The 11,510-nt window shown below is 41.1% G+C and overlaps 1 protein-coding gene across 3 annotated transcripts; it reads left to right on the top strand.

Moving 5' to 3' along the window:
• Window positions 1-762: 762 nt before the first annotated feature.
• kdm2ab (lysine (K)-specific demethylase 2Ab) lies at window positions 763-10,827 on the top strand. Of its 3 annotated transcripts, none has more exons than XM_041072607.2 (23): window positions 763-786; window positions 1,435-1,475; window positions 2,713-2,851; window positions 3,063-3,141; window positions 3,289-3,335; window positions 3,543-3,721; window positions 3,953-4,059; window positions 4,329-4,422; window positions 4,633-4,786; window positions 4,900-5,015; window positions 5,158-5,284; window positions 5,402-5,676; window positions 5,832-5,909; window positions 6,053-6,313; window positions 6,433-6,561; window positions 6,662-6,748; window positions 6,948-7,172; window positions 7,294-7,320; window positions 7,504-8,510; window positions 8,828-8,991; window positions 9,527-9,673; window positions 9,832-10,047; window positions 10,168-10,827. In XM_041072607.2, the coding sequence occupies exons 2-23, from the start codon at window positions 1,440-1,442 to the stop codon at window positions 10,347-10,349; spliced, it is 3,876 nt and encodes a 1,291-aa protein (XP_040928541.1). In that variant the 5' UTR covers window positions 763-786; window positions 1,435-1,439; the 3' UTR covers window positions 10,350-10,827. The 3 variants fall into 3 exon arrangements, with proteins under 3 accessions (XP_040928541.1, XP_029020466.1, XP_040928540.1); XM_029164633.3 differs by lacking the exon at window positions 763-786 and adding an exon at window positions 796-1,000; XM_041072606.2 differs by lacking the exon at window positions 763-786 and adding an exon at window positions 1,021-1,366.
• The last annotated feature ends 683 nt before the right edge of the window (window positions 10,828-11,510 follow it).

The following is an 11,510-nucleotide window of genomic DNA, read 5'->3' as shown; positions in this document are numbered from 1 at the left end:
TACGTTATCTGTGTCTGTTTCATTGTGTGTGAAAGCTACATCCAGTTTACGGAGATGCACGTCACGGCATCCGTGTAAGTAAAGATCTTTGCTGACCTGATTTCATCCCCCCCATCTCGCTGTTCTTCCTATCCTGAGACGGGCCCGGCCTATCAACGCTAGGGGGCGGGGCCTACTCAAGGGTGCGTTTGTTTCCTCGATTCGTGTTTGGAGGATGAACGGGGTTTGTGAACACAAAAAACTACTTCAACATGGAGGTTAAAACATTAAAGCCATCTCCTAATATAATGCACTACAGCTTGACTGCAGCTCCAACTGGAATAATTATACTAATATCTCAATAATAAACATACACCACAATTCCCATCTTACTCGCAGTTACAACTTGAAAACTATATCCTTAAATATATATCCTTAAATAGCATTATTGTAAATATAAAGTTTGTGTATTATACAGTACATATATAGGAACAACACAACTCCAGTTACTCGGTGGGTTAGCTCATTTGCTTTCATATAAGCAACAATTAGTTGGTGAATAGATCAGTTATTTTTGACCCAGCTAATAGTCACAAAAAGTTGGATATGTATTTTCTATAATGCAACTATATTCGAAAATGCTCCGTCAAACGGGAGAAGACAAACCAAGTACACGTGTCTGTTAACGTATGCTAATCTGGTTTAAATAGCACCTGCTGTGTCCAATGGGAGCGTCTCCATGCTAATGATCCAGGGCAGTGGAGTAGTGGGGGTGGGCCCTCGGCTTTTTTTGGAAGAGGGAGGGAGGTGGGTTAAGTGTATGTGTGTGTGTTTTTTGACCAGCTGAAAATGGCGGCTCGGAGCGTCGAACCGTTCTAACTTTATAGCACAATAATAAACAGAACAACGTACACAGCAGTTAGCACATAACATGGGGGGAAACTTCACCGAGATGCTTTAGTCGTTGTAGCCGGGAAACATTACTTTGAGCACAACGGCTAAAAGGAGTTAAAACGCAGAGGTAACGATAAAAGCCTACAACTGCCGTGTAGAGGCTAACGTCAGCTAGCCACATTAGCGTCAGCCGACGACTCAAAAGGGATTGTCAACTGTGCTAGTTTGTGTTAGCCGATAACGCTAGATAAATAACGTCAGTAAATAGACACGTTGTATCGACGTATTGCTGCTATAGAAGAGTTGCTTGACTCACTACCTGTCTTCATGCAGTGACACAGTTTCAGTGCAAATGTTAGTAATGTGTCTGTTGCTAACATTAGCATGTTGGCTAACGCTGCTCTGTTAGCAAACGTTAGCTGAGCTATCTAGCTAGGCTGTACCGAGTGAGCGGTGTTTTCGTTCTGTAACATGCAAAAGCACACTTTTACACGTGAGTAGCGCGTTGGTATTAACGCAGTGCAATTTCACAACCAGCTCGAAACTTTATTTGTCTTTTAGAGATAATGGAGGACCCCCACACACGGTACAGCAAACGCCTGGTGAGTAACTGTTAGCTTCCCGGAACATTTATTTTTTGTTTACAGTACAACTATTTAATGTTATGCATGTGTTTAACGTTATCCTTTTTAATAGACGCGGTGAAGCTTAGGGGATGAAATAACTGTAGTTGACTGTAATGGCCTACTTTCTTTTGAGATACTGTGCAGTGGCATTGGTCCTTTCAGTTTTGTGACACCCTAATAATGGCAATGAACCTGTAAAAGACCCCGGGTTCAAGAGAAGGTCAAGTTCACTGTCTAACCCGACAGCTTCTGTACTGTCACCTCGTTTTTTTACCATTGATGTGAAATAGTAAATTCGCTGCTTTCACAATTTCTGGCATTTAGTCAAATAAATTAGAAATAAAGTGAAGAGAGAAACATTTTAAAATGAAATGTGTACACAAATATTATTTGCCATTGTTGACAAATGTCTAAGGTTATTTGTTATATCTAACACTCAAAGTCTTTAACATATGTTAAATGTCTAATAGGGTGTTGAATAATTCTTATTCTATAATTATCTTACTTGTTTTATTACTCTACAAGTCTAGCTTCCTTTCAAACTAACTTCTAACTTTCAGCCACAGTTTTGTTGGTTTTGTACAGCCCTCTGTTATACACAATAAGAGCCATTAGACTTTAGATAATACCACAATTGTGATAAAGGGATGGGGGTTGGGGAGATCATAGAACAGGGGTGTTGTGCTTTATCCATCTGTCTAGCCAAGCAGTGATGGCTTGGGTGAATGGAGGGAGGGAAAGGGGGGCTGTAGTATAGAAGATTAACTTCTGCTATTGCTATTGTTTACATGTGAAATTATTTGAAAGCTTGCTGACAGATCAACTTGGATTGAATTGTGGTAATTTTATTCTAGTTCTCTACTTAAAACTGTAAAATATTGGTTCTGAATGCTTCTTGGATTTTGGGGACAAGTTTTGTACATTAGCAAAAACACACATTAGGGGTGAGTGTTTAATCTTTGTCATTAATACAGCTGCTTTAGTGGAATATTCAGCTATTTCAAAATCAGATTTCTTTTGCAAACCTAAAGTAAATAGAGAGAAAAAAGTAAAGTAAAATAGGACTAGGAGTGAAATGCAAAATGACTGGTACTAGTTCTAACTCTATCTGGGATGTGAGTTGGAGCTCAATAGAGTAGACAACTTCTATGATCCTAATGTAATGAAAGTTAGAATGTACATTTTCTGACGTTAGTTTTCTTTTTGTCCTCAGCGTACAGGTACGCGGCGCCGCTACCAAGACGATGGAATCTCGGACGATGAAATTGAAGGCAAACGAACGTTTGATCTGGATGAAAAGTTGCAGTGTGACAGATTTGGCTCTGACTTGGTCAGATACATGGATGGTAAAGGTGAGATATCAACAAGTAAAATAAAATGTCTGTAGGACACTAAAACTACACTTTCAAGTTCAACATCAAGCAAAACTGCTTGATGTTGAACTTGAAAGCTGTATTTATTTAGGTTTCTGACAGTTGTGTCCGTTTATGGTTTTGAGTTATAAACTCAATGCATGGTTGCATTGACTTGGATTAACTTTGTATATGTGTATCTCCTTTTTAGAATTCACGTTTGAGTACATCCAGAGGGAAGGGCTCAGGGATCCAATTATCTTTAAATCAAAAGATGACCTTGGCATACAGTAAGTATCTGGCTTTCATCAATAATATCAATATTTTTCCTACTTAAGTCTTGGGTAATGTCAGTTCAGGTGCCAGTGAACAAAGTTCACTGTGTGTCTGGAAAGAAAATGAACAAAACAACAACAAACAATTGCCTTCTTTTTCAGAATGCCGGACAGTGATTTCAGTGTGAGTGATGTCAAGTTGTTTGTTGGTAAGTTTCAGTTTCAGTCCCTGTCAGGATGTTGCAGCTCAAAAGTAGCTAAATCTGAATGATGTCTATCATCATATATTGTTGTTTTTTAGTAATGTTTGTGACTGCTTTAAATTTACTTTAATCTGATACAGGAAGTACTGCAGTATTACACACAATGAGTTCATTTCAAAGTTTTTTTTTAACGACTTTTTTATAACCCTACAGGTAGTCGACGCATTGTAGACGTGATGGATGTGACCACACAGAAGGGAATAGAGATGTCAATGGCTCAGTGGCGACGTTACTATGAGACGCCACCATCAGAAAGGGAAAAACTCTATAATGTCATTAGCCTGGAGTTCAGCCACACGAGGCTAGAAAATCTAGTGAAACGGCCGTCTTCAGTGAGTGTTCACAGTTTCTGACGTCAGGGTTTTATAGCTATTAATAATGCGTTTTTGTAATGCCATGTTGTATGTATTTTACCAAATATACCTTGCATTTTTTTAGCATTTTTTTAGCTTAGTTTTAGAATAATAGCATTTTGTGTTGCTATAATTGTGTCTTTTATGTAGATGATTAGGCTGCAGTGAGTTTGAATGTATCTTTAATACCATATTCTTCTGATCATCCAGGTGGATCTTATTGACTGGGTGGATAACATGTGGCCCCGCCATCTTAAGGAGAGACAGAGAGACTCCACTAATGCTATAATAGACATGCATTATCCCAAAGTACAGAAGTGAGTAATTCAGAGACCTCAGAATTTGCTGTGTTACAGATAAGACACTTCATTGATCATATTTCTTATATGTCATAATATATCACTTAAATGTTTGTCAATACTTTTTTTAATCCTTTTATTCAGAAATGTAGTTTACACTTAATGTGCTCTACTTTTATCATTTGTCAAAAAAACTAATCTCGTTATCATTTTAACCTGCATGTTTTAGTCTGTACCTCGATGCTTGAACCACATTGTGTTTTCCATCTTTTCTCCACATTTCTCAGGTATTGTCTCATGAGTGTGCAGGGCTGCTTTACAGATTTCCACATTGACTTTGGAGGCACATCGGTGTGGTACCACATCCTGCGAGGAAGAAAGGTCAGTGTCCACTTTCTTTCAAGCTGGCTTCAACATGCTAGTGCATCACCGCACTGTTGGTAAGGTACCAGTGCAACTTGAGTGATGTGTGTGTGTTCCACTTGAGCGTCTTTAAGGCCAGTGTTACTAAGCAAACTGTACATTTGTTCTATGAACATTTCCACACACACATGCTGATCTCTTCCAAACATTTTTCTGTGGTTCATGCAGGTGTTCTGGCTGATTCCACCCACACCACAGAACCTGGAGATGTATGAGAACTGGGTTCTATCTGGAAAACAGGGAGATATATTCTTGGGGGACAAGTGTCACGACTGTCAGAGGATAATACTTCATCAGGGCAACACCTTCATTATACCATCAGGTTTGTTACTGCAACACATGTAGTGACTTACACTTACTACCAACTCAGCCTATTAATAAATCGAATACGATAAGACTGCACACCTTCAGCATTCTATTGGTCCAATTTTGTAGGATGGATTCATGCTGTGTACACCCCAGAGGACACGTTGGTGTTTGGGGGAAATTTCCTTCATAGTTTTAACATCCCTATGCAGCTCAACATTTACAGCATTGAGGATCGAACACGGGTGAGAAACATCTTCATTTTGCTATAGATTTTGTTAACCTTAAAACTGACAAATATGAAGAAGAATTTGAATATGCTAAAGTTAAAGATGCAAAAAATGTGCATTTATTTACTTTTTTTATATCTTTATATTTCTCCTCTAGGTGCCAGCAAAGTTCCGCTACCCTTTTTATTATGAAATGTGCTGGTATGTCCTGGAACGATACCTCTACTGTCTGACCAAAATCTCTCACCTCACTCCTGAGTTCCAAAAATACTCCCTTGGCATAGGTGAGGTTGAACCAGCACAATAAACACATGTTGCATTACTCCTTTTCCTATATTCAACAGACATATGGCTAAATGTTAAAGTGCTCAAATATAAAGTAATAATAACTTTTTTTCTAGGACTGACCCAGGCTGATCTGGAACCAAATGAACAGACTGGGAATGGCAACTTCAATGGAGTTGAGAGTGATACCGAAAATGAGAATGTTAAGTTGAAGGAAGATGAAATCCAAGAAAATGAGTCTGCAGAGTATACCCAGACTCAACATGCATTGACTCCCTTTGAGTTGGAGGGATTGTGGAACCTCTTAGGAAAACTAGAGGAGCTTCCTGCTCAGAAAAAGTGTGTACCTGATGGTATTCAGAATGCTGCAGCTCTACTCGATGACATGAGGGTGGGTGAGGGTTCCTTAGTCACTTAATTGTTGAGGAACTCACTGGCTAGATTGTATTCAAACAGACATGTTAACGCTGCCTTTTGGTACTGTTATGCGGTGGTATCATAACTTTTATTATTTGGCCTTTTTAAACCTTCTCTTCCCCTGTTCAGGCTGTTCTGAAGGAGCATGCAAGTGATGACCCTAAGTTGTCCTACACTGGCCAGCCCATTGTTAAGTGGCCCAAAAGGGTGAGTAGAGATCTTTTGACACTTGAAACACACCAGTAAAAAAACATATTTCAGGTTTTTGTAAAAATGTAGTTTCCAGGTCATCAAAGTTGCTTTTATGTTTTTGCAAAACATATTTTTAACCTACTTTGTCTCTTGTGCAGCCGTCATGGTACCAGCCTCCTATAAACCCCGCCCCTGTCCTTTACCGTCCAAGATTGGGCCCAACCCTCCACAAGTCCCTGGGACAGAGACCCACCAAGCACTCATCCATCTCTGCTCTAAGGCGCAGACGGGTGAGGTGCAAGCGGTGCGCGGGTTGCTGCAGAAAAGAATGTGGCACCTGCCAATACTGCCAAGATATGAGGAAGTTTGGTGGACCTGGACGCATGAAAAAGGGCTGCATCATGAGACAGTGTCTAACAGTAAGTTGATGTAGCCATCACTGTATGAAATCAAATACTGCTGCATATTTGTACATGTAGATCGAATTTGCTGTGACCTGTTTCAGCATATATTGTTTTACATCTTTGCATTCCTTCAGCCTGCTTTGCCCAACACAGCACGATGTGCCATATGTGGAGAAGGTGAATCCGATGAGACCAATCCAAGCACTTTCTCACTCATGGAGTGCTCAGTCTGCTCACAAATTGCTCATCGTCAATGTATTAAGGTAATCTACATCTTTTTTTACAGGTTTTACACTGTATATGGTTTATTGTATTTTTTCCCACAAGGCTGTATTTTTAGCACTCAATTGTTTATTGTTTCAGGAACCTGGGGAAGGGAAGATCAATAAGGATTTGCCCAGCTGCTGGGAATGTCCCAAATGTTACCAAGGGAATGGTTCAGCATCAGAGGTAAATTTAAAGTAGCTTCTCACTTTCACTATACCTCTCCTTGTGTTATAATTAATTTAGTCTTCAGAATACAAATTCATTCTCCAAGCTAAGTGTCCTTACAGTAAAATCCTGCTGTCGCTTAATAGTTGATTTCACTACTAAAAATAAACAATGCCCGCATTAATTCTTTTCTACCTTTACTCTCTTCCTGTACCAGTCTTCCACCGATGAGGAAAGTGAGGAATCGGAGGGCTCAACTTCCTACCCACCTTCCAAACTTGCATATCGGGAAGGCATTGGTGTGGGTGAAGGGATGAGACAAGGGAGACACAATAACGCCCCATCCAGACCCACAGCACCACCACCTTCTCAGAAACTATTACTGCAGCATCAACAGAACCGCAAACGAGCAAGTGCACTGGAACTCAGACTTAAGAAGAGGGTAAAGTGAAAATCCTCACCACATGTTACTTAAAAATAAAAATCACGATCAAATATTGAATATAAAAATACAACAAACCTTTCCTGTCTCAACAACAAAACACTTTTTTCTTTGTTTGCAGATAAAATTGGAGCGCAGCAAACTTTTGGTATGTATGTACTCAGTGTGATGAAAAATTCATTGTTGATAAAAGATTTTCAGGAACTATTTGTAAATTGTAATACTGCCCAATGCCTGTTCTTACACTGGAGTTAGTCTGCAAATCATGCCTTATCTCTGATTTTCTTTTTTTTCTCTGATCTTCTGATTTATTTATTTTTTTTTCCACTAGAAACATTCGGCTTTGTATCGTTCTCCCACGATGCTGTCTCGGTTGCGCTCTCCGACAAGCAGACTATCTCAGGGCAGAGGTCGGCCTTCCACTTGGACGAGTGGCTCCTCGTATCATAGCTCTCCAAGAGGGACCGGATCCTTTCAGCATCAGCAGTCTTCCTATGGTCTGGTACTCTCTCCCACAGGAGAGTCTCGCAGAGGGAGAGGAAGAGGAGTTAGGCTGCGAGGAGGAGGTGCCGGAAGAGGCGTCAGAGGTGGCAGGAGCCATGGAGAACTGGAGGAGGAGAGCGAAGACAGCAGCAGCACTAGCAGCACCAGCAGCAGCAGCAGTGAGGACGAGAAAGAGGAGAGAGGGGAGAACAGCGGGAAAGGAGGAGATAAAGAGAACCAACCACAGATGAGGCGAGAAAGACAGAGAGCCAAAGAAAGAGAGGAGATGGTAAACCAAAATGGTGGGGAGGACGATGAGGAGGAGGAGATGGAACATGATGTTCAACCAGGGGACAAGGAAGACTCCTCTATTAAAGTGACACTCCAAAAGCCCTCAAGGGCCAAGCGGGACCCATCAGCCATTGTCCCCAAATTGGAGGCTATTGCTCCTCAAACTGCACGTTCCACAATACAGAGCCAGACCAGAGCGCTGGTTCGCCCCCCTATTAGAAATCGGGATTCATGTACTGATCAACACTCCAATAGGCACACACTACCACATACGCGCAGTGGACACACGGACACCTCCCATCCTGAGAGGCCAGAGGCCTCTAAGAGTTTGAGGTCAAGCAAGCCAGCTAAGCTGAGACATGGTTCTTCCTCTTCGTCATCCTCAGAACTTCCTCATTTCCGCATACCTCTGTCCGCTCTGCAAGAAGGAGGGAGCGAGGCGGACAGGGACAGTAATGGGAGTGGGCCGAGCTGTGAGAGGGAGGTGTGGGTGTCTGTCTTCCGCTACTTAAGTCGAGCAGATCTCTGTGTCTGCATGGCTGTCTGCAAGAACTGGTACAAATGGTAAGACTTTTCATCTCTTGTCTCTTTTAGCATGAGGTCAGGTGGACAGTTTCTTTATGTGGATTGCGTCGGGCAAAATATGCTGGTTAAAAAGAGTATCTGGTGGCTGGTATTGTTGTGGAGGACAGGTCGGTACGGTAAAAACATATTGGTGCACAGGAGTTAGAACACAGTGCAACACAGTTCGCATGGGTCAAAAGTCTTCTTAAAATCGCAATGTAGATTGCATGTGGTTAAGTGATATATTTTCTGTTCAGTAGCATTTTTTTTATGTCTGCGTTTGTATAATGAGTGTGTGTGTGTGTGTGTGCTCGTAGGTGTTTAGATAAGCGGCTTTGGGCACAGATTGACCTGAGCATCAAGCATACCATCACACCTCAGGCCCTCACAGGCATCATAAAGAGACAGCCGGTCACACTCAACCTCTCTTGGACTAACATCTCTAAAAAGCAGCTCAACTGGCTTGTGAGCCGCCTTCCTGGTAGGGACACACACCGAACCGAACCGAAACCGACACATTATAATTCCTACTTCCTATAGTTGTTTCTGGTTGTAGTAGTTTCTTGATGTGATCTAACTAGGTTATTTTGTGCATTTTTGTTAGTTATTTGTCAGTAAGTTGGATTTTCATTTTTTATTCTTTAATTTTGACTATGACTATAGCTAATTGACACTAAAAAAAATAATCATTGTATTTGCAAGTGGAACATTTCGCTAGTTATACTGTAGGTGCACAAATGACTTTGGAGCTTTATATTGCTCACATCACGTGACAACAAAATAGCTAGTAAAGTAAGTAGCTGTCATTAAAGAGAGATGTACAATAAGTTATATAGCTCTAGCATCTCCCTACTGAGATGAGACGATAACAATGTTTAATAAGGTTAGGATCTGGTGGTGATTAGCTTTATTTTAGAAAATAGTAATTTGTTTACAATCAGAGAATGTGTCTTGTTGGATTGTTTCTTTTTTTTATCATTGTGTGGTTTTCAAATGAAATGTTCTTTATTTTTCAGGTCTGAAGGATCTGATGCTCGCAGGTTGTTCTTGGGCGTCTATATCAGCTCTCTGCTCCTCTGGTTGCCCTCTTCTCAGATCTCTGGACCTGCGGTATGCAGATGGGGTCAAAGACTCTCAGATCAGGGATCTAGTCACCCCTCCAGGTGAGGAGGCTTAAAGCCTAGACAGTGGATTGCATCATATCATCAAATAGTGAAATCTCATGCCCTGTTATTTAGCGCTTGCCTTTGTCAGTTTTGTTTCACCCTTTGCCAACCCTTGCATCTTTGTGTCCTGTTTCAAAATGACTTCTGTTCTCCAGGCTGTGACAATCGGAGTCAGTTGCGGAGTATGCAGTGTTTACGACTAGCAGGCCTAGACATCAGTGACTCCACCGTGCGCCTTGTGATTCGCCACATGCCCTATTTAACGAAACTGGATCTCTCCCACTGCAACAGCCTCACTGACCACTCCATTAACCTGCTGACTGCAGTTGGCTCATCCACCCGAAACACACTCGCAGACCTCAATCTGGGAGGTGAGAGATGTTTGAGAACACCTACTATGCCAGACACAGATTAAAAATATACAAAGTAGCTCATACATAATATTGGCTTCAAGTTGTGTTAACATGTCCTTGTGTATATCTTTTCCCCAGGTTGCAGTAAACTAACAGACACGTGTCTAAAGTATCTCCGCCGGCTGTCTTGCATCTCACTGCTTGACCTGCGAGGCTGTAAAGGTGTCTCACGCAAGGCCTGTGAAGCTTTCATCTCTGAGCTTTCAGTCAACACCCTGTACTGCCTATCGGATGAAAAACTGATCCAGAGAATTTCCTAAGCGCCTACCTCCTGTCACTGCAGAGGTGGATTGTGGTGTGAAAGAAGCGGAATTATATCCTGATGTGAATGTGTGGGACACAGAGTGGCAGGGAAATTCACATGCTTGTGTATTGCATAAAAGGAACACTGGGCTCTGGACTGGGACGTTTACTCGCTTAAGCAGTATTGATGTAAGGGGCTGTCACAGTTGGAACAATATTTCTTCTTGACATTTTTTTCCCGTGTACCTAAAAGACTCAGGAGTTTTTGTTCTTTTGGGAGTTAAAATCATTCAAAGGTTAAGTTTAAAAGCATGTCTTTTTTTATACCAGAAATGAAAGAACAATGGCAAATAATTAGCTGTTACACCACCAATTAACTAAATAACAAAGTGTTGAGCTCTTCATTGGACTAAAGTCCTGACTCCTTCCTTGAGAAAGATACTTTTTGTTTCATCCTTGTTTTGTTCAGCTCATCCCCATAAAGTTCTAATAAGACTTGTTTAATGTTGTATTTCATTTGAGCTACAATTCAAACCTCCAAATAGACTTTTTGCTTTATGCACAACAGCTTTGTGTTAAAAATGTTTTTGTAAAAATAACTTAAAGTGACAGGTTTCACATCATGACCTGTTAAGTGAGTGACTGTCGTGGCTGCATTTACCCGTTGTGTGATCAGCTTAGTGACACAGTTGGGTGTAACAAAAGGTCAGTGGAGAACCTGAAGGACACTGAGTGGATGTGGGGTTTCTTGAAAGGGTAAAAAGATAGTGTGAGAAGGCAATCACAGCAACAAGACCTCACCCAAGCAAAGGGCAGGTTGCATTAAGTGTGCGGGGAAAACCAAGGATGTGGAGCCAGATAAACGGTGCATTCTCAAACAACTGTTTGATTTCAGGTGCTATTATTTTGAGACGCCTGTTGCTTTGTTTTTGTACAGAGACAACATTTAGAGAAAATGTTAATATTCTAGATTAAACTGCTCCGGACACCTTTTTTGATACAACTTCTGTCATGATGAAAACTGTGTTTCTGCTTTGGACTAAATTTCATGACCTTGTTCAATTCAATGTAGACCTATAATTTTTGTGTGGGGAGTTCCTCATTTCTTTTGTAGTAGTTCCGTATTGCAGGTCTTGTCCCACACTGCTCCTTGCCATATGCCCTAAAATGAATATAAG

Source organism: Betta splendens, chromosome 10 (assembly GCF_900634795.4).
Source record: "Betta splendens chromosome 10, fBetSpl5.4, whole genome shotgun sequence".
In the NCBI taxonomy this organism is placed as follows: Eukaryota; Metazoa; Chordata; class Actinopteri; order Anabantiformes; family Osphronemidae; genus Betta; species Betta splendens.
This window is presented reverse-complemented; position numbering and strand designations above follow the sequence as displayed.